Here is a 24114-nt window from a genome sequence, read left to right as displayed (position 1 = left end):
ATTGCAATGATCATTAGGAAAACCATTTCCCTTCATTTAAGCATTTTTTTTTTGTTTCATTTCATAGACATTTTTGCTCTAATTGCCTTTTCTTATTTTAGGTATTCATTTTCAACTGCTGCACTTTTTTGAGCTGCACAGCAATTGAGAGCGCTGCTTATCAATTCTCACAAGTCTCTAATCCCTTATTGTTACAGTTGACAGATTTTGGGCTCTCCAAGGTTGGTCTGATCAACAGCACAGATGACTTGTCAGGCCCATCATTCAGCAGTACTGCTTTTATCGGACAGGAACCAAATACTGTAGTACAACAATCATTAAAGAGAGAGCAGCGCCAGAAGCATGCTGTTGCTGGCACCCCTGATTATTTGGCTCCTGAGATACTTCTTGGCATGGGACATGGTTCGAAGCTTATTTAATTTCCTGATTCAATAATACATGTTATCTGAACCATTAAGGTTATTTGTTTTCACTGTTTTTAATCTTCCATGCCATGTTCCGTAGGTGCAACGGCTGATTGGTGGTCTGTGGGTGTTATTCTTTTCGAGCTGCTTGTGGGTATTCCACCGTTCAATGCAGAACATCCACTGGTAGGCCACATGAATTTTAAAGAGTTTCAGTTCTTAAATGGTCCTGGATTTCTATTTTTATGCTTTTATTTTTTCAGCATTGCCATCAATCAAAATATTTTCTAGTTAATTTTAGAACCCATCATTTCCTGCATCCTAATGTATGTGAAATAATGAAAGCTCCACAATGTTATTGCATGAATAATGAATTAAACCTTTGATGTGTTTCCATGTAATTGTCATGTTAGTATGACTTTAATGGATCATGAGCCGCATAAAAGTTTACTTATGGAAACTGTGCCTTCAATAATTACCAGACACACAATCTTGTTGCTTGGAATTTTGCCAGCTTGTCATAGGGTGCAGTTGGTTGCATACCAGCTGTATTGGCTTGGAAATTGCTGGTACTGGAAAAATGTATTATGTCAACAACTGACTTTTGCTACCAATTAACATCTATAATAAATTTTTGAAAGAGGTAGTTGAGCCTGAGAGATATTTGTCTCAGATACAGTCTTTGAGAAGTTTCCTGGCATAAAAAGCCTTAAAAATATACTTCATCGAAATAAAAATAAAAATTATGTTCATTACTTTTTGCTCAATTATTATGTTTCTCCTTTCAATTCCTTTTCATTTTCCCAACGTTTAGCCTGTCAGATGGCTGTGTGACAGTGGAGTTACTGATTTGAGTAGGATAATTGGTAATTAAGGTAGAGCATTTACAAACAGTGTTCTCCATAGAACATTTACCATTAATGTTAGTGGAATGGACTCTACCACTCTCTCTCCTAGATCTTCTAGGGCATTCAATTAATGCTATTGATTTTGAAGGACCCATCTGAATGCGTGGGACCTGCATATCATGAGCATGTCTGCCGCTGAAGTTGCTAGAGATTAACATCTTGGAAAAGCTCAGGGACAATAGTTGAATGGATTCGCTTCCAAATATAGATATGATAGACCACCTAGTATATCCTCATGTCTAGTATGTCAAGTCTACAAGATTAAGGGTGTGTAGTTATATATTGTCAGCTGAAGGGGAGCTTAGGTGCAACGGTAAGGTTGTTGCCATGTGAGGTCACAGGTTCAAGGTGTGGAAACAGCCTCTTGCAAAAATGCAAGGTAAGGCTGTGTACTATAGACCTATTGTGATCCGCCCCTTCCCCGGACCCAGCATTCGTTGGAGCTTTGTGCACTGGGCTGCCCTTTTTTTAGTTATATATTGTCAGATACTGTGAAGTACTGAAGCACCAGGCATGTTGGTTCCATTAATTGTCCACTATTGAGGCTGGTGATCTCTATTGCAGGTTTTAGGATTTGTTTTGATATTTGAAACCACAGATGAAGCATTAAGACCTTCAAACACAAGGCTTAAGCCTTGAGGTACAAGGCTTAGCTTTGTGGCTCCTTTTTTAAAAAAAAGTACATTTTATTGAACTTTTTAGAGCAATCCAGACAAGTGATGAAATACTCAAATCAAGTTTCTTCTATTGTAAATAAACAAGAAAAACATATTTCTTGGTCAATGCTTAGAAGCCTAGTTGCGTCAATTATTAGGTTTTTGAATTAGAGTTAGATATGATAACAATATCAGTTTATTTCAAGTTAGAGCTCAGATGGATCTATCTAATAACCATTATGGAATTTTGGCCAAATGCTATGCTAGTCCATGCCTATCTGCTAATTTTGCGAGCCCAATAATGTGAGAAGGGGACAGTGCCTAAACAAATGTTAATACCTTCTCTCTGGCGCATGTTGAAAATATTTTGTCAAGACTGGGAATAACCCATCCAAAAAAGGAAGAAAGAAGACAATCATTGGGAATGATTCAGAGGTCCTCATGAGCTAATTCCATAATATATCAAATTTTGATATTTGTTAAGGTTTCAGTCAGATTTTTTGTATGTGTGTATGTGTTTTATTCACCAAGAAAAAATTCTCATGCCTGACCCTTTTTGATTACTCATTGCTCCAGAAGAAGAAAGATTAATTCTTCATTGAAATTGTGCTGATTTTGTGGTCTGAAGTTTTCTGTAGCATCCAACTTTTAAAATAATTTTTGTTGTATAACTGGATGAAGTCTTTCTTAAGCTCTTATTTGCACTAGATCCTTGCTCTAGGCCATTGGATTGAATCATAAATACGTGTTCTATTCTACTCTCAATTATTCTATAGCTTTAGAATTGAGCATGATATTGGAAATTGATGCTTATGTAAACTTCTATTGTTTCTTTAGTCCTACTTGGATATGAGCTCAAAACACTGTCAGTAATGAGTTATATTCTGGTGCAGCAAATTTTTGACAATATTATGAATAGAGACATACCCTGGCCCAAGATACCTGAGGAGATGAGCAATGAGGCATATGATTTAATCAACAAGTAAGATGCAAAAGAAATGTAAAAATTTCTGCCTGTTCTCTTCAATAAATTATGTGCTTCTGTATATACAATTTGTGTTCCTTTTTTTTCACTGATATAAGTGAAGTTGTGTGCAGATTGTCTCAGTATTTCTTTATATAAAGAGAAGTATGTGTTACCATATCTTGAGTCCAAATGGCCCCTGAGGCTTGGCTTAAGTGATAAAGTGTTGGGATGGGGTTTGGGAAATCCTGGGTTCAATTCTTAAAAAAAAGAAAAGAAAAGAAAGTAGCTACTCCAAATGATAATTCAAAATCGTGAGTTATGTGATAGTCATTCTTGATGAAGTTTGCTTTTTGGTATGCATCCTTGATTGCTAAGAAACAACGCACCCAAAAAAGGAAGTGCAGCTGAAATGTGCATGTTAATATGGACTAGCAGTCTAATTCCAAACCAAAAGATCAAGAAAGAAATGAGCACATTTGTCTAGAAGTAGGTAAGATAAGGTGGCTCAATGGTTTGAAAAATTGCAACATAGACCAAATAATGCTCTAGAGAGGAAAAAAAAAATGATTTAGTTGATGTTGGGGGTTGTAGGATGGGAGGTGAAGACCAAGAATAACTTGGGTTGAGGAAGTAAGAAATGATTTGAGAAGACTTAAAATATCTGAATATATTGCCTTGGATGTTCATATAATCAACCCCACCTAGTGGAACTTGAGGCTTGGTGGTGATATCATTGTTGTGGCATTCTTTTAATAAAATTTTGGTGCCTGTTTGCTTCAAACAAATGGAGTACATGATTATTAAGCTAAGAATAATGGTCAAGAAATTTTGAGAATGATCCTTTGTGCCCTTTAGAACATCAGCTATAGTATTTGCCTCCTAAATTTTCTAGTCACTTGATTTCTTAGAAACTACAGATTCATCTGATTATGGCTGGTCATTGCACATTGAGAAATGTTAAAAAAAAAATAAAATTCACAGGGCTTGGGTTGAATTCATCGTTTCAACTATTTAATCATGGGCACATAAAAAAGCAATAGAGTAATTTTCCTCTGGCGATTGCATTAACCACTGGCTTCTTAATCCATCTGTTGTCTTTTTATTTTCCTCAAATGTAGAAATTTATTGGAAAGGGTAGGAAAAAATTTGTTGGATATTACTATTTTGCCTGTTTTCCTCAAAGGCTTTCATGATATTCTGAAAGATTTGTTATTTTTGTCCAAATTACAGTACAGAAAAAAAATTACTTACAAGTTTGCAATTTCGAGTTAGCTACATCATGGAAGCAGCTTGCAAGAAAGTGTTTCCATTATGGATATCAACCAAATTGAGATGAGCGGGTTTGTGATATGTTAGCATAGGATCACTATTTAGCATATGAATAGCACAAAAAATACTTGTGTATGATACTTAGTGGGTCGGATGGTTTTGTTAAGGCATTTTTTCAAGACTTTTGGGAGTTCTTGAGGGGAGACCTTTCCCAAAGTTTTTTTCGAGTTCTTTGACGATGGAATGGTAGGAAGGAGTATGAATTTTACTTTTATTATCTGGTGCCTAGAAAAGATTGTGCAGTTAAAGTCGAGGATTCTAGACCAATAAGCTTGGTTACTAGTGTTCATAAAACTTTGACTAAGATTGGCTGTAGTTGTGGATGATACTATCTCTCTTAGCCAGAGTGCCTTTATAGGCGAGACAAATCCTAGATGCTGCCTTGATAACAACTGAGGTGGTTGAGGATGTTGTTTGAAGGAAAACGAGAGGTTTAGTGTTGAGATTGGACTTTGAGAAAGCTTATGATAGGGTGAGCTGGAGCTTCTTGGACAAGTTATGTATAGAAAAGGTTTTGGTTTGAGATGGAGGAAAGGGATTTGGGGTTGTTTATCTTATGTGGTCATTTTAGTCTTTAGTAAATGGCAAGGCTAAGACTTGGTTGCGTGTGTCCAAGGGTCTAAGACAAGGAGACTCTCTTTCTCCTTTTCTCTTTACTGCTGTGGTTGAAGCTTTGAGTACAATGAGGAGTTGATCGATTTGGTGGAGGGGCTTAAGGTAGGGAATGACGATTGTATTACACGACGTCTTTAGTTTGCAAATGATGCTATTCTTCTCCCTTAAAATCATTTTTTGGAATGTGAGGGGACTCGATGACAAATCCAAGAGGAGTGTAATTAAGTCCTTTCTTAAGGACAGGGGTGATGTTGTGTGCTTGCAGGAAATTAAGGTGGAGAGAGTGGAGTAGCTCTTGATCAAAGACCTTTGGGGCCAAGACACTTGTGATTGGATATCTCTTGGAGTAGAGGACAGCGCAGGGATCCTTGTCTTGGGGAAGCCTAGTGTTGTGGAATTGTTGGATCACTCCATTAATCCATTTCCCTTTCTCAGTCTATTGTTTGTTCAAAAACAAAAATGATAATTTTCAGTGGATTTTCACAGGGGTTTACAACCTAGGTGAAGGACCCTGCAGATATATTTTTTTGGAATGAGCTCTTCAAAATTAAGAGTAGATGGGATGCTCCTTGAATCATTGGAGGTGATTTCAACATGATAGTTCATTCAAACGAAAGAGGCAGGGGCATCCATGAGACCACTTGCATAAGATAATTTCTTACATTTATCAGCATGAATGCCCTCATTGATTTCCCTTGCATTGGTGGTAATTTCACTTTGTCTAACTCTAGGGAGCTGCCTTTCTTTTCAAGGATCGATAAGTTCCTTATTTTGGTAGACTTGGAACTTTATTTCTTGAGGTGATTCGGGGCCTGCTTCCTAGGCCTATCTCAAATCACTTCCCTGTCATCCTTGACACTAAGGGATTTAAATGGAGACCAACCCCCTTTTGCTTTAAGAATATATGGTTAAAGCATGATGGGTTCAGGGAGCTAGTTAAAACTTGGTGGTCCTCTCTTCATGTCTTGGGGAGGGCTTTGTGTTTGCCTTAAAATTGAAAGAGTGAAAGAAAAGGTAAAGACATGGAATAAAGGCACCTTTGGAAATGTCCAAGCAAAGAAGACTGTTATCCTTAATGGCATCAAAGAACTTGGCGTGTAGGAGATAATATAGGGTCTTGATGACGAAAGGATAGCCAAAAGAGTTCTATTCAAGAAGGAAATAAACGTGGTTATTAACCTTGAAAAATTTATTGGAGGCAGAAATACAGAGCTTTATGGCTTGAGGAAGGGGACCAGAATGCTAAATTCTTTCGCATGACAATTGACAGCACATGCTGGTTGTAGATGTAACACCTTACCCAACATTGTAATTGAGGGAATAACCTTGACTAGGGAAGAGGAATTTAAAAAAGGAATTTGTGATATTTATAAAGACCTTTACTCTGAATTTGAGATTTGGAGACAAGGATGGAACCAATTTTAGATCTCTCAACTCCTCGACTGCAGGGTGGCTAGAGAGACCTTTTGATGAAGCAGAAATCCTCTAAGCTTTTAAAAATTGCAATGGGGATAAAGGTCTCGGTCTGGATGGTTTCTTCTTGGCTTTATTTTTCAAGATAATTGGAGCCTTCTCAAGCATGACATTATAAACATGTTCAAGGAGTTTCATAGATCAGGAAAATTTTCAATTGCATCAATACCACATTTGTCACTCTTGTTCCAGAGAAAGTTGAGGCTGTTTTCATTTAGGATTTCTGCCTCATTAGCTTGGTAGGGAGCATTTATAAAATCATTGCCAAAGTTCTAGCCAAGAGAATTGAAGGAGGGATCTTAAGAGGTCTCAAGGTAGACAAAAATGGAAGTCTTACCAAAGTTTCTTAACTCCTCTTCGCAAAATGATAAGATTATATTTTGCGAAGATGATCCTCTTCATATCCTTAACTCTGATGCATTTTGTTAGGGTTTGAGGCCGTCCCTAGCCTTGAAATTGAACCTTGGTAAAAATGAGCTCATTCCAATTGGAGGGAACACTTTTGGGCCGGGGGGTGGGGGGGGGGGGTGGGGGAGTGGAGGATAACCTTTTGGTTGTAAGAGGGGTTCCTTTTCCATTAGTTACCTTGGTCTCCCTCTTGGAGCCAAATTGAAAAACAAAAAGTTTGGGACCCCACTATCGAGAAGTTTGAAAGGAAATTGGTAGGCTGTAAAAGTAATTTCTTATCAAAAGGTGGTAGATTCACCCTCATTAGGGGCACTTCAATGAACCATGCAGTCTATTTGATGTCCCTCCTTCCCTTACTAGCCTTAGTTGCTAGGAGACTAGAAGGAATACAAAGAAGATTTCTTTGAGAAATCTTAGGGGAGGAGTTTAAATTTCACCTTGTTAGATGGGGAATGATTAACCAACCCATTTGTTAAGGAGTTTTGAGGCTGAAATCCCTCCTCACTTTCAATAAAACCCTCAGGAAATGGTTGTAGAGATTCATGAAGGAGAAAAAGACCACTTTTGGTGGGAATTCTTAGCTTCTAAATATGGGCTTCAGCATTATGGTTGGATAAACACAATAGCGGGATCCTACGAAGTGGGAGTTTCGAAATTTATTAGAAAGGTTGGGATGATTTTTTCCAATACGTGAGATTGTAAGTGGAGAATTGGGCCAACGCTTACTTTTGGCATGGTGTGTGGCATGACAACCATAATCTTAAGAGTTGCCTTTCCTTCCATCTACATTTAGGCTTGTGACAAAGATGCCCTCATCAATTACCATCTCCACATCACTAATCTGGGGATTTTCTAGAATGTTCCTTTTACAAGGGATGTGGCAAATGAAAAACTTCATCCACTCTCTGACTTTTATAGCAATCTCTATAATTTTTGAGACCAAAACATCCTCAATGAACCAAAAAAGGCTTTGGACAAAAATGATGTTTTGAATGTTAGATTTTCTACAAGAAGCTCTCTCTGATGGGTACAAATTGCAACAACTTCATTTGGATTCACATTGGGAGGACAGCAGCCCCTTCAAAGGTTGTCTTTTTGTTTGGGAGTCTACACATGGATATATTTTAACCCTTGACAATCTACAATAAAGGGGGCTTATAGTTGCAACTAGATGTTTTCTTTGTATGTTTAATGTAGAGTTGGTCAACCACATTCTTCTTCGTTGCTCCCGAACCGAGTAGAGTCGATTACACCCCTAGTCTTGGTTCAAGTGGACCCTTTTGTTAGTCTAGCAAGTTATGTTGTTTTGATTTGGCCTATTGTTTTTTTAGATGTCCCTTTATGAGGTAATCCCAATGTTGATTCTTTCTAGGACCGGATTTTGAGAGAGCCTAGGATTGGATGGGTGCAAAAGAATATTCATCACTTTAGGGGGTTGTATTACTCTTATCAATGTTTGTCCTTCATTCCTTTGTGTTATCTTTCTCTTTTTAGAAATCTTGTAGGAGTGGCATGAAGGTTTGAGAAGTTGATGTGTGATTTCTTGTGGTTGAATCGTGGTGAGAGTAATAGGTTGGGAGATTGTGTGAACATCTAAAAGCGTGAGCAGCTTGGATCTTGGTGTATAAAAACATTTCTTTAGTGGGAAATGTTGCTTTCCTTTAGAACCTAATTAGCTGTGGCATAAGGTAATTTACAGTAAGTTCGGCATGCTACAAAATGGGTGGGATGCTAAAGCGGGAGTTACTATTATTTATTCGAGTTCTTGGAAGTTATGTCTCAAATTTATCATCATTTTCTTCTTATATAGTGGGAATTGAGTAGCAAATTCATTTTTGGGAGGACCTTTGGGTGGCAGAGATGCCTTTGGCCCTTGCATATTCTCGTCTCTTTTGGTTATCAAATCTTTATGATGCCCAAATTTATGCTTATTTTTTTTTTTTACAAGAGGATTTTTAGGCATTATTGGACTAACATTTTTAGGAGAAATTCTAATGAGAGAGAGATTAATGAGTTTACTTTTTTGACCAACTTGCTCGACTCTTTTCATGTTTTTTGGGAATGATAGAAAGGTTTGGAGCTTAAATCCCTTTTTTTCCAATATAATTTATGTCCCTAATCCGAATCCTTTTGCCTTGTATTCTTGGATTTGGAAAGCTAAAGCTCCCTAAAAAATAAAATCCTTTATTTGGATTGTGATACTCGAGAAAACCAACACAAATGATTTGCTTCAAAAGAGAAGGCCTAATTAGGCCATGTCACCTTATGCTTTATTCTTTTGTTTGAGGAGTGGGGAGACTTGCTCACATTTGTTTCTTTAATGCCCTTTTACTTTGGTTTTTTGGAATAAATTATTTGTATACCTGGTGAAAATTGGGTTTGGCAGCCCCATTGAAAAGTATACAAATGTTGGATTTTGGAAAATATGGTGACATTTTGGTATTTATTTGAAAAGCTAGAAATGGAAATAAGAACTATTTCCTACAATTGAATAGGCCCTCGAGCTCCCTAAAAAATAAAAGCATGCACTTGGACTGTATCATGTCCTAATTGAAACCAATATGAATAATTTGCTTAAGAGGAGAAGTCCAAATAAGGCACAGATTCTAGATGTATGTGTGCTTTACCATTGCAGTGGAGAAACTTGTTTACATTTGTTTTTACATTGCCTTCTTTCATGAAGTAATGGAATAAGTTGTTTGGTGTTTGAGGAGTTTTAGGTTGGCCCATATTGTTTGGATGGCCTATGTCTTCTTCATTTTAGGAGTTTTGGGAAGAAAACGGAGAGGAATACTAGTTGGAGATGTATGATTTTTGTGATTATTGTGTGTATTTGGTTTTTTGTTTGAGAGATAGACTACAAAAGCAATATACATTTTAAGAAAATTGATGGAAAATTTTAGGGAAAAGAAAAGAGGGACTTGCATATAGTTTTTATTGATTTAGAAAAAAATTTATGATAGGGTACCTAGAGAAGTTCTAGGTTTTACAGAAAAAGGCAATATGTAGTAAATAAATAGATGTCATTGAGTATATGTATGACAGAGCATTAGAACTACATGTTGGGAGTCCAAGGGATTTCCAATCACAATAAGCGTACATCAAGGATTTACTTTGATCTATTATCTTTTTGCATTAGTGAGATAACATACTAGGAGTATTCAAAAGAGGTTCCATGGTGTATGTTGCTTGCAAATGATATTGTCTTGACTTTTGATTGATGAAGCTAGGGGTAGAGTCAAGGTCTTAAATTTCGATTTCGATTCAAATTTTGAAGCTCCAAAAGTACGGAAATTTCGACGGAAATTTCGATTTCGATGTCAATTTCAATTTCGATTTGAAAAAATAACGTAAACTAGTAGTAAAGCATGAAATTATTTTTGAAACTTTAGAAATGGTTGACAAACATAATAATATAAGTTTTAAGACTAATATATTACAAATTAAATACATTATACATCTATGTTTTGTATGAAGTGGAAAAGTCGTAAAATAGTATGTGCATCAAACATGCTTGTAAGATAATGTACATTAAACATATTCAGTTAATGCAAATGAAATTTATAAATCATTTAAAAATTATTTATTATACAAATATTGATAATTTAGACATGAATGGTTAAATAAAACATTACTATAAGTTTATTTTTTCATATAATTTCAAAAGCACTTGTGATAACCTTTTGTTTCAATAAAATAAATTTAAAGAGAAATTTCACTTCACTCTTGAATCCCTCATTTGAATTTCGACAAAATTTCATTGCATAGTTAAAATTTCAACAAATTTCGCTAAAATTTCGAGGTTTCGATATATTTCGGATCATTTGTTGAGATTTCGACGGAAATTATGCAAGACGGAAATTGACTGCCATTTCGATTTCGAGGGTGACAGAAATTGGAAATTTCGACAATTTCGTGGAAATTTAAGACCATGGCTAGAGTAGAACCTAAATTACAATTATGGAGAATAGCTTTAGAATCTAAAGGTTTTAGGATAAGTAAAAATAAGACAAAATCTATGAACTATAATTTTAGTCATAGTAGGAGAAATATTGGAAAAAAGATTAAACTTGATGATCAAGAAATTAGTAGCACTACCCAGGTTCCAAATGAACAAATTTAAACCTGAAAAGGATCTTTTTGATTCTTGAAGAATGGGAGGAAAAGGGATTGATCATGAAAGATCTCTTCTTTTTATTATAAGGTCATGATTGGATCCGCATATGTTTGGTTAAAAGAATAATCTTCTCCCTTTAGAATAATAAAAAATGGATAGTGTTCAATTGGAACATGAAAACATAACTGAATTAATTCTTGTTACTCTTCAAGCTGAAGTGGAATAAGGGAAGAGATTCTTTAATGAGGAAAGGGATCCCATGACGTAGAAAGAATTGAATAAGGGGCTGTATGAGATTCTATTTATGCAAGCTGAAGGAGAAATCAAACGTAGAAAGAATTGAATGAGGGGCTGTATGAGATTCTATTTATGCAAGCTGAAGGAGAAATCAAAGAAGATGTCATACATAGAGTTAAAGTTGGGCAGGAAAATAGAGTAGTGCTTTGGGTCTGTTGTGTGATTGTAGAATACTCTTGATAATCAAAAGATAATTTCAATAGGACAACTATAAGACGAACGATGATATATGGATTAGAACGTTTGGCAACTAAGAAACAACATATCCAAAAGGTAAAAGTTTTTGAAATGAGAATCTTAAGGGTGGATGAGTGGTATAACGTTAAAAGATAACTTAAGAATTTTAAGGGTGGGTGAGTGGTATAACGCTACAAGATAACTTAAGAAATGCACATATTTATGGTAAGTTAGGTATAGTACTTGTAGAATATAAGAAAAAGGAGGAGCGGCTCAAATGGTTTGGGCATTAACTTAGGTCAAATAGTACACCCAAGTTTCTATTAGTGGTAGTAGAAAGGGTAGGTGTAGAACTAAAATAGCTTAGAATGAGATAGTGAATGATGATATAACAAATGGTAAATTTTCAGAACAAATTGCCCATGATTGTGTAAATTGGTGGAAAAGGATTCATGTATTTGACCCACCTATTGGAGCTTAAGGCTTGGTTTGCTGTTTTTGTTGTTTTTGATGCATTTGGTTGGAGCAAAATGCTAGAATCAAGGGTATTATTACTCCTACTACTTTGGTTTGGAGTAAGGTGTTTTTTCTTGCTTTGCTTTGTTGCTCTGTGAATGGTTTCTTTAAGGGCTTCTCTTACTAAACATGTGATAGGATGCTTGCATCACTACATTAGATTTGTATTGTTGATATTATCCTTTTTTTGTTTTTGCTTCCTTGTTTGATTGGAGGGTGCCTTGTCCTCCACATTGTATCTTCTTTCTCTAGATAAATTCCTTTGTTTATTGTGAAAAAAGAAGAAGAAAAAATCACCCTTTCACTAGAGCTATTGTGTTTGAAAAAGGGATTACTAGGCCTTGCTTTTGTTTCTCATGTTTTTATATATGAGCTACCTTGTCCTTTTTTTCTTTTTTTGTACCCAAGTGATCTACATTCCTCTTGTAATTATTCAAGACTAATAGTGTATGTGTGTGTGTCTACGCGGGTGTGTCTGTTTATTGTCTAGTCTCCTAAGATTTAAAATGTGTTCTTACCTTTAGTTAACAACAGCAACAATAACAGGCCTTAAGTCCCACGGTTGGCTACATGAATCCTTTTTTGCCAATTCACACAATCAAGCACATTTGCTTTAACTAACTTAAGACCTATTAAATCTTTTCTTACTACCTCATTCCAAGTTATTTTAGGTCTACTTCTTTCTCTTCAAGTACCATTTAGAAGACTAACTCGCTTCTCCTCACTAGTGCACTACTTGACCTACGTTTCAAATGCCCAAACCATTTAAGCCGCTCCTCTTTTATCTTACCTTATACTAGTGTATGCCAAACTTATTGCGAATATGTTCATTTCTTCATTTATCCCTTAATGTTATACCACTCATCCACCTTAGCATGCGCATTTCAGCCACTTTTTCATGTTGAATGTGTTGTTTCTTAGTTGCCCAACATTTTGATCCATAAAGCATGATTGGTCTTAGTCATTGTGTGGAACTTTCCTTAATTTGGATGTTATTCTACAATGGCACAATACACTCGATGCACTCCTCCATTTTACCCAACTTACTTTAACTCTGTGTACCATGATTTTAAATAACAGTCGCAACCATTACTGCGCTATTACATAATGATTTTTTGGGTTACTGATACCGTTACACACCGCGAAATCGGTGGGAAGAAAAATCACGGTTGTAGTGGTTGTTACGAACCGCGACTGCGTAAAGGCCATTACAACCGTTATGTAACTGCTACAGGACTGTTACATTAAAATTTTATTTTATTTTTTACTTTTTCTCTCTCTTTCATAAATCATTCTCAGTATACCATGTGGCAAGAGGGGGAAAAGATTATAATGAGGATGACAATGATACAAAATTTACTATTTCTTTAAATACTCACAAGAGATGCATTAATTAACAATTTGAAAATACTAATTTGTCAGGAAAATATTTTATTTTGTTAATATTAGTAATGTGATATTTATGTTCTATATTTTTCAATTTCAACCTTATTTCTTTTCTAGCTATTTTATATTTGTGTTTTTCATGTCTTATGTGTCTAATAGATTAATGGAGTGTATAATGTATTTTTTTTATTAATTAATTTAGCACACATAAGAATTCATCACATATAAGAACAATGAGAAGTATAAATACACACACACACACACACGTAAATTTTCTATCAATGGTGGTTTAAAACAAATGTAAACTTGTTGCCCTTACCAAATAACTTAGTTACTCAAACTAAAGGATCCAAAATACACTAAAACTCTTTCTAAGAAGGGCTAAAAGCTTAAAACATGCAAGTACGCTAATATGCACAAGGTTGTGCGTGCTTCAAAAAAATTCACGGCTGTTATACCAGTTTCTCATTATGTAACATCCGCTACTCCCGCTTTCCATTATTAGGGGTGAGCATAATTTGGTTAAAACCGAATTTTCCAAATACATTCGGCCGGTTCGGTTTGGTTAAAAATTTATTCAATTCAGTTCGATTTTCATTTTTATTGAATTTCAGTTTTCGGTTTTCAGTTCGATTTTTTGGTTTGGTTAATTCAGTTAATTGAATTAACCGAATAGTATAAATTAATAATAAATAATTATATATATTATATATTAAAATATTTTTTATATTATATGTAAACTAAAATTTTATTTATTTTTTATATATTATATATATTAAAATTTTATATATATTATATATAATATTTATATTATATATATATTAAAATATCAAATTGGTTAAAATATATTGAAATCTATTAGTGCTATTAATTGATTGATTATTAAGTTTAATCTTATCTTCAATATTCTTCCTTATATGGCAGAAATTACATTCCATATATTTTGTCTTATATTTACATATCCTGAAACCTCTAGACTATAAAGTTGTTCTCAAAAGTTCTTACTTAGCTTCTACCCTACTCTTTCATCAATCAAAAATAAAAAATAAAAAAATCTACAAATAGCAAACATCATGAGATCTCGTTTTGGATATTGCTATTAAGATCATCATTCGCTAAAACAAATAGATAAGGGCTTAAATTAAAACCTTGATGCAGACCTGTTGTGATTGAAAATTCTTTAGACTCTCCTCCTGTAGTCCTAATGCCAATCGTTACTCTATCATTAAAAAAAAAAAGGGCAGCCTGGTGCACAAAGCTCCCACATATGCTGGGTCCGGGGAAGGAGCGGACCATAATGGGTTTATAGTACGCAACCTTACCTTACATTTTTTGCAAGAGATTGTACCATGCCTCGAACCCGTGATCTCTAGGTCACACGGCGACAACCTTAACATTGCACCTAAGCTCCCCTTCTAGTCGTTACTCTAATATGTGTATCCTTTATAACATCTATATGTTTGTTGCATGCTCCCTTCTTTTCTAAAGCCCACAATAGAACTTCCCTAGAGACTCTATCATATGCTCTCTCTTAGTCAATTAAAACCATATGCAAATCCGTCTTCTTTTCTCTGAACTTTTTCATTATTGTAGGTAAAGAGCTTTTGCTCTGTCGATCTCCCAAGCATAAAACAAAGATTCTTTGATACCCTTGTTTCTATTCTTTTTCTTTGTTTAATTATCCTTTTGTTAAAATCCCAAGTATCATTGTAAATAATAAACAAATTAGGAAAGTGGGTAAATGTGGGGGATTTGATATTATTCGGTAAGGGGATTGTTTCCTTGTTTAGAATAGGTGATTGTATTATAGAAGATTGTGATGTACTTGTGAAAAATTAATTCAATAGAATTCAAGGCTTCCGCTTACATGGTATCAGAGCTAGGGTTTCTCAACCTTAGCTAACTATGGCCAGCGGCACTGTCAACAGCAGAGGGTCGACCTCTTCTGAAAATATTGGCGGTGACTCAGAGGCCACATTTGTTGGGGGTTCGAATGGGCTAGACAACACAGCCTTTCCGCTCTCAGTGGAGAAATTAAATGGAAAAAATTTTCGTGAGTGCGCCCAATCAATAAAATTGGTGATTGAAGGAAAAGGGAGGCTATGTTATCTTACGGTGAACGGAGGAAACCAGACTCTACCGACGTTGTAGCCTTGCAAAAATGGACGTCCAAAAACTCCATGGTCACCGCTTGGCTCGTTAGCTTGATGTAGCCGTCAATCGGGAAAATCTACTTGTTCTTGCCTATGGAGAAGGACGTATGGGACGCTGTTCGTGAGACATATTCCGATGTAGAGAGTTATTCGCAAATCTTCGAGATCAAGACCTGATTGTGGTAGATGAGGCAAGGTGAGAGAGGCGTTACTGAGTATTTCATGGAGATGACCCATCTCTGGCAGGAGCTCGACCTGAGCATCGACGAGGAGTGGGAGTGCTCAGGCGACAGCACACAATACCGAAGGAGGCTCGAAAACGAAAGGGTCTTTGAATTTCTTGTCGGCCTCAACCGAGATCTGGACGACGTGAGGGGACGCATCTTTGGCCGGCGACCTCTTCCTTCAACCCGAGAAGTCTCCGTAGAAGTTAGGAGGGAGGAGAGTAGGAGGCGTGTGATGCTGAGGCCCCAAAGTGACCATGTCGGGCTAGACCTAACCATATCCGCCCCAAATCCAAGTGGGCACACTAATGGGCTTGATGTCTCGACCCTTGTATCAAAAGGCTCGGGGGGATCCAGTCAACGACCACAAAAAGGTAAATTATGGTGAACATTTTCGAAAAACAGGTCATTAAAAAGATACCCGCTGGGAGATTCATGGAAAATCGGCAGATTGGAAGCCGAGACAATACCAAAAAATTCGTGGGTACCAGGCTAGCACTGACGGGTCAACTGAAAAATTACAAGGAGAAAAAACCAATACCTCCTCAAGTGGTGCATTTAGTCCTGAGTAGTTAGATCAGTTGTATAAAATGATTTCGTCAATTCAAACATTGGGTTAGTCTTCCTCTGGTTCCCTAGCTCATCGAGGTAATTATTTGTCAGCTTTAAATACTACATATCCTGTTACAAATCTCCATGGATAATTGACTCAGGTGCATCTGATCATATGACTGACTCTTATCAATTGTTTTCATCTTACTCACCATATGTTGGGAATTTGAGAGTAAAAATTGCAGATGGCTCTCTCTCACCAGTTGCTGGTAAAGGAAGTATTCGCATATCTGACTCTATAACTTTACAATCTATCCTACATGTTCCCAAGTTATCTTACAACCTGTTATCCATTAGCCAGTTAACAAAAAACTCAAATTGTTCTGCTAAATTTGTTTCATCTCATTGTGTTTTTCAGGACCTATCATCAGGGAAGACGATTGGCACTGCTAAGGCGTATGAGGAACTCTACTACTTTGAGGAGGCAAGCTTGAGTGAACTATGTAATATTGCAATTTGTGATTCTGCATCTATTTCTAAAGATAGTGAACTTTTGTTATGGCATTCAAGGATGGGTCATCCCAATTTCCAATCTTTAAAACGTGTGTTTCCTTCTATTTGTTCAAATAAAATGTCTTCTAAGCTTCAATGTGAAGTGTGTGAGCTTGCAAAACACCGTCATACTTCTTTCCCATCATCCATAGACAAACCATCTCGCCCATTTACTATGATTCATAGTGATTTGTGGGGTTCCTCACGTTCCCTCAATCGCACCAATACAAAATGGTTCGTTACTTTTATTGATGATCATACTCGTCTTTGTTGGGTTTACTTGCTGAAAGACAAAACTAAAGTCCGCTCCATTTTCATTCCATGATTCATACACAGTTCCAGACTCATATTCAAATTTTACGTACTGATAATGGTACGAAATATTTTAATACTATTCTGGGAACTTATCTTCAAGAAAATGGGATTATTCATTAGAGTTCTTGTGTGGATACCCCTCAACAAAATGGGGTTGCTGAACGAAAAAATAGACATATACTTGAAGTAGCCCTGGCATTAATTAATGTTCACTACTAACATGAAAAACTATTTTTGGGGTGATGCCATCTTAACAGCCACACATCTCATTAATCGAATGCCGAGTCGAGTACTTTCATTTGTCACCCCTATTCAGAAATTCCAGGAACACTTCCCTTTCTCTCGACTCCCCTCCAGTCTCCCACTGAAAATCTTTGGTGGTATTGCTTTTGTTCATGTTCATGCACATCACCGGGATAAATTGGATCCCCGTGCCGTTAAATGTGTCTTCTGTGGTTATTCCCCTACCCAGAAAGGCTACAAATGCTATGACCCCGTCTCAAAAAGGCTGTTTGTTAGTCTTGATGTTACTCTCTTTGAAACCATTCCTTATTTCCCAAAGCCCTCTCTTCAGGGGGAGAAATGGAGTGAAAATCGGTTCTTTGACTTCTTTACTACTTAACCCGTACCACCTTTTAAGCCTACTGTTGCTTCATTCCCTGACCCATCTATCGAGCCTTCCATTGCATCACTTCCTGACCTGCCAAAAACAACAGAACACTTAACCTCAGGGGGAGATACAAGAAAGCAAAACAACGCATACATACTTGTTTGCTCAAGAAAGCCGAACACAAAGAACAAGGAGAATCTCATACCTGAGGCACCAAGAGCGTTGGAACCGGTGATGGCTCCGAATAACTATGAGTCCACGCCCAATCCTGATCTGGTAATTGAGCTTTCTTCTGATAATCCTGTACTTGATGATATCAATTTACCTATTGCAATTAGAAAACAAACCAGGTCATGTACTCAATACCCCTGGTCTAAATACATGTCTTATAGAAGCTTGTCTACAGGATATCGTGCTTTTGTCTCTAACCTTGATAGGATGAGAATTCCAAAGCAGGAAGCTCTAGAAATACCTAAATGGAGAGAGGCACTCATGGAGGAAATGCGGGCCCTAGAAAAAAATGAAACTTGGGAGTTGATAAATTTGCCGAGAGGGAAGAAGAAGAAGTCAGTGGGTTGTAATGGATCTTCACAGTGAAATATAAATCTGATAGGACAGTTGAAAGATATAAAGCTAGACTTGTTGCAAAAGGATTTACACAAACTTACGACATTGACTATACAGAGACATTTGCACCAGTGGCAAACTTAAATACAGTTCGGGTCCTCTTATCCTTGGCAGCCAACTTAGATTGGCCACTACAACAACTTAATATTAAGAATGCTTTTTTAAATGGCAAGTTAAAAGAAGGAGTATACATGACTATACCACCAAGATTCAGTGGGAAAGGTGAAGAAAACAGAGTGTGTAAACTCAAGAAGTCCTTGTATGGACTCAAACAATCTCCTAGAGCATGGTTTGATAGATTTGCAAAAGTAATAAAGAATCAAGGTTATCGACAAGGGCAATCAGATCATACCCTGTTCTTCCAACAGTCTGAAAGAGGTAAGAGAACAATTCTAATAGTGTATGTTGATGATGTAATCCTTACTGGTGATGATACAATAGAGATGGAGAGATTGAAAAAGGTTCTGGTTGCTAAATTTGAAGTTAAAGACTTGGGACAAATGCGGTATTTTTTGGGCATGGAAGTGGCGAGAACGAGAAGGGGAATTAGTGTTTCTCAGAAAAAGTATGTTACTGATCTCCTAATTGAAACTGGCATGCTTGGATGCAAACCCAGCGAAACCCTGATTGAAGCAGTAATGAGGGTTGAAGACTGTGGAATATCAGTTGAAAAGGAAAGGTATCAAAGATTGGTTGGCAAGCTAATCTACCTATCACATACTAGACCAGATATTGCATTTGCAGTCAGTGTAGTAAGCCAACACATGCATTCACCAAAAGAAACCCACTTAGATGCCGTGTACAAGATCCTTCAATATCTCAAGGGATCCCCAGGAAGATGACTCTTCTTTAAGAAATGTGAAAGCAAGGAAGTAGAGATCTTTACAGATGCAGATTGGGCAGGATCAGTGGAAAATAGAAGGTCCACCACAGGTTATTGCACATTCGTCTGGGGAAATTTGGTAACTTGGAGAAGCAAAAAACAGAATGTGGTGGCTCGTAGTAGTGCTAAAGCTGAATTCAGGGCAATTGCTCAAGGGATATGTGAAAGACTGTGGTTACGGAAAGTCTTGGAAGAATTACAAGTCCCGATGAAATTTCCTATCAATCTCTATTGTGACAATAAGGTGGCTATCAACATCTCTTTCAATCCAGTTCAACATGACAGGACTAAACATGTGGAAGTGGACAGACACTTTATCAAAGAGAAAATTGAAGAAGGAATTATCTGTATGACCTATGTACCTACCAAGGAACAAACTTCAGATATTTTCACTAAAGGGTTGGGACGACAGAACTTTGACGATCTCATTAACAAGTTGGAGATGATTAATATTTATGATCCAACTTGAGGGGGAGTGTTAAAATCCCAAGTATCATTGTAAATAATAAACAAATTAGGGAAGTGGGTAAATGTGGGGGATTTGATATTATTCGGTAAGGGGACTGTTTCCTTGTTTAGAATGGGTGATTGTATTATAAAAGATTGTGATGTACATATGAAAAATTAATTCAATAGAATTCAAGGCTTCCGCTTACACCTTTTCCCACAGTTTTCATTGTATGACTCATAAGTTTAATTCTACGATAGTTATTATAATTTTAAATATCACCTTTCTTTTTGTCAATAGGTATTAACATGCTTTTCCTCCATTCCTCCAACATTTTCTTGGTTTTTATAATAGTGTTGGATAGATTAGTTAACCATATACTTCCTTTATACCCTAGACATTTCGAAACTTCAATTGAATGTTATCTAGTCCGTAAATTTCCCACTTTCCATTTTTTTAAAGTCATCCTAACTTCAGTGACTCTAATTTTGTGAATAAATCTCAAATTTTTAGTCTTTTCCCCATTTGTCACTTCTAGGTTTAAGTTTTCAACTTAGTTTTCATTAAACAACTTATTAAAGTATCATTGCCTCCCCTCTTTATGTTTTTTCTTTAGTTGTTGATGTGAATTTCTTAATTGTGCACCAACACCTATTGTTGCCCAGTGTATATTTTTCAGATTTATAGGAGGGAGTGCCACTGTTTGACTCTAAATTATTTCCTCCCTTAACAACCAACACTGTTATCAACTCTGTGATACATATATATTGGTTACTTATTTGAGTCCTGCAATTTTAAACATTGAAACCCACCTACATGCAATGTTACTAAAAACACTGATTGCTTCATTTCAGATTGCTTATTGAAAATCCAGTTCAAAGGCTAGGGGCAACAGGGGCCAGAGAGGTAGCATTATAACAGCCAATGGATTTTTCTCCTGCAGGTTCCAAGGATGATAGAACTAAGAAAAATCATATTTATTCTGGCAGGTGAAGCGACATCCTTTTTTCAAAGATATTAATTGGGATACGCTTGCAAGGCAAAAGGTCAATTTATATGTCTGCTTAAATTTTTTTTTTTTAATAATATATTATTTGGCAGAACTACAGATCTTAACTACGTAGTTCAATTCCCTTGTCTACCTGCAGGCCATGTTCATACCATCAGCAGAAGGTGAAGACGACACAAGTTATTTTACAAGCCGGTATATATGGAATCCAGAAGATGGACTTGTCTACGGAGATAGTGACTTCGATGATATGACAGAAACATGCAGCATTTCATGCAGCAGCGGATCATTCAGTTATCTACTCGATGAAGATGTAAAAAACTTGGTTAATTGTTTTTCAGTGCATGTTAATTTCTGTTTAGATAGCTGGATTGGGCTGAGTCGATGAGATCATGACCCATGAAATATGTTGATTCAAGAATGCAAATGGCTTGATCCTGAAATGAATGGTGACTAATTAAATTTGGCTGGCTTAATTAATTTGATCCAAAATCCAGTCCATTAATGCATATACAAGTTCAATTATACCTGAATCCTTATTAAATCATGCTGACTTGGATGCATAATGTATATATATATTCCAAAATCTTAGGAGGATCTGATTGAAACCAAAATGTTATTGTTTGATTGTTTTCTAGATTTCTAATATACATATTGGAAAGCTTGAAAGCAAGGTGACATTTTTGTAATTATTTGAAAATCTGGAAATGGGAAATGAAAACTGCTTTCCACAATTAAACAGGCCTTAAATTATTACTGGATATACTTATTATGGGACACACACACACACACACACACATTCAGTCTGAATCTGATCTGCTCACAGTCCAATATGTATCTTATATATTTTGCCTTCTAACAGTTTAGTGTACAAAACAGGGTGATGAATGTGGTCATTTGGCAGGCTTCAGTGCTGCTCCACCCCTTGACGTGAAGTACTCATTTAGTAATTTCTCATTTAAGGTGAGTCTTGCTGCACTTACGATTTCTCTGTTTTGATTATAATAAAGTTCTGGATATCACGTGGAAGTGAAATCTCAGCCATCCATTTTACATGGCTTTTCCAGCGAGTCTATGATGCTTCCTTATATTCTGAAGTTTCTTCTTTTTTTTGGGATTAATTCTTTTCATAGATGAATCATTAGTGGTCAGTGGGGTTTGGGGGCAATACCCGTCGTTGAGGATGAATTACTTCCTTCATTTGAATGATTCATGCAGTGGCTTACTACAGCCACCTTAATAGACCATAAACCAACTTGTGTATCTTAATTCTTGTGTGCTCAGAACTTGTCCCAGCTGGCTTCTATCAACTATGACTTGGTTGTGAAAAGTTCAAAGGAATCCCCAACAGCATCTGAACCACCTGTCCAGTGATGATGAAGATAGATACTTGAGAAGATGCACGCATACTCTATATAAATTTAAAGGCTTCCATGACAATTTTCTGCTCTGCGCATTCCTTTCACATTCCAGAAAACCAGTACTCCTGTGTGTGTATGCCTTGGGAGATGCTTCATCTGAAAGGTTCAAGAAGGGGCTCTTCTGGTGTGACATGTTTTCATTTTTGGGACCAGCAGTAAATTTTCTAATTAAGAAGATGGATTGCCTGCTGGATGCCGCCTGTTCATTCCAATCATTCACGCTTAGAGTTGGGTTGTCGAAACTGGCAGCTCAATCTCTGGTTTTCTAATTACATGCACAGAATTCATTACATAATGACTCTGGAGAGAGGTTTTTTTTTTTTTTCAGCCACTAGACTTCTTTTTTCCCCCTCACTTGTATATAAATGCTCTAGCAGTGGATGTAGCCTTGGTTACAATTAGCATAATGTAGGAACTTGTAAATTAATTAGTCCTTTTAAGTTATAATTTTCATGAATCTCTATTGGGTATATGTTTTTGTTCTCTCTTACCACACCCAATTCTCTTAAAAAGTTGTATTCCATATATATGGCAAAAGTTGCGAGGACATAATGCAGTGTTGGCAATTCCGTAGAAAATGCATCAGAGGCAGAATATGCAACTAGAGGAAAGGCCAAACAGGGGCTGCTTATGCACACCTCCCAGAACAACTAATAGCAACCAAATCGTTGGATCCAATTTAACATTTTAGACGGTGCTTGTTATGATTTATCACAGGAAAGGTCATTGTGAGATTCAGAAGAATCACTTATCCAACTACATATGGATCGTTTGAAACCACTTATAGAAAAATATTTTTTATTTTTTAAAAAATATTTATCTCTAAAAAAGTATTTATCTATAAAGTAGATTGAGATTATTAATAATAAGTATTTTTAAAAAAATATTTATTTTTCTTAAAAAAAATGTATTTTGGAGAAATTTTTTTAAGAGAAGTGCTTATTTAAATGTAGATCAAACACTACTTATTAATATAAGTACTTTAAAAAGTATTTTAAAAAAAAAAAAAAAATTATTTACCTTTGAAGGTGTTCCAAATGGATGCTTAAGATGGTTGCAAGCCTACCAAGGCTTTTGATAAAAGCAAAGAAGATGTATCCAATCATAAATGAAAATTGAAAATTTGATAATATTTATGAGCAAGACAATTCAATTTCTTCATTGCTTCACTAAGTAATGAGATAAATTGCAAGACTGAAAGATGTGGTACATAAGTAGGTCTTCAATTTTAGGAGCAGAGGTAGGGTTGCAAATGAGTTGACTCGAGCTAAACTTTATCATGTTCAAGCTTATTTATTAAATTTTTAACTAATATTAAGCTTGAATTGAGTTCAGATTGAGTTTTAATATACTTGTTCAACCTTATTTATTATGTAAATGAATAAATTCACGAGCCCATAAGAAGCCTAGTTACAGATTTTCTCACAAATGATTTGGCTCCTCTAGAACCTCTCACTTTGAGAGTTGAGAGATTCTTAAAATTTTATTAGGTCAAAAGGTGAAAGGAGCTCTTACTAATCTCCCCCCACCCCCACTAAGTTTATTAGCCTTGTGTATTGGCTCTATCATTAAATTTATGTAAACTCATGCCCCAATATACCTTACTTTTGAGTTCATTATAGTCCATCAGCCTCATTTCGACCTTATTAAACCAGCCAAAAAATGAGCCTAATTTGAACTTACTAAATAAGCCCAAATTGAGCCTATAATGAAAAAAAGCTCTTGTAACCTAATTTCTAAAAGTGACTTGATTTGTTTGCAACCCTAGGTGCCGAGGAGGTAGGGTTTGGGCTTTGGAGATAACTGATAAGTGGTTTAGGGGGAATGGGCGTGGGATACTGGGATTATTAGCCAAACCAATTTTTTGATTCAATTTAGTTTGACTCGATTTTTTAGTTTTTTGTGCCAAAAGACATTGAGAAAACATTTTATTGGGCCTTCTCGCACGTTTATATTTCATTAAAAGTTGCATTCATATTTGGTTTAGGTATTGACTTTAAATAAATGTAAAGTTTAATAATTTAATAAGCTTTTATTTAGTATTTCTATTTAAATTTATACAAATTT

At 36.0% G+C, this 24114-nt stretch overlaps 1 protein-coding gene across 2 annotated transcripts in view; it reads left to right on the top strand.

Moving 5' to 3' along the window:
• The window catches only part of LOC131146908 (probable serine/threonine protein kinase IRE), a 51971-nt gene extending 29492 nt beyond the window's left edge, over positions 1-22479 (top strand). The window contains exons 10-17 of one of the 2 annotated variants that reach the window (XM_058096752.1): positions 198-402; positions 505-590; positions 2862-2950; positions 20472-20523; positions 20607-20663; positions 20766-20939; positions 21506-21589; positions 21911-22479. In XM_058096752.1, the coding sequence (XP_057952735.1) occupies positions 198-402; positions 505-590; positions 2862-2950; positions 20472-20523; positions 20607-20663; positions 20766-20939; positions 21506-21589; positions 21911-22000 (837 nt within the window). In that variant the 3' untranslated portion in view covers positions 22001-22479. Of the gene's footprint in view, positions 1-197; positions 403-504; positions 591-2861; positions 2969-20471; positions 20526-20606; positions 20664-20765; positions 20940-21505; positions 21590-21910 lie in introns of those variants that run through there. The other variant, XM_058096753.1, reaches the window with a different exon arrangement.
• The last annotated feature ends 1635 nt before the right edge of the window (positions 22480-24114 follow it).

This window comes from Malania oleifera, chromosome 13 (genome assembly GCF_029873635.1).
Source record: "Malania oleifera isolate guangnan ecotype guangnan chromosome 13, ASM2987363v1, whole genome shotgun sequence".
NCBI lineage: Eukaryota > Viridiplantae > Streptophyta > Magnoliopsida > Santalales > Ximeniaceae > Malania > Malania oleifera.
This window is presented reverse-complemented; position numbering and strand designations above follow the sequence as displayed.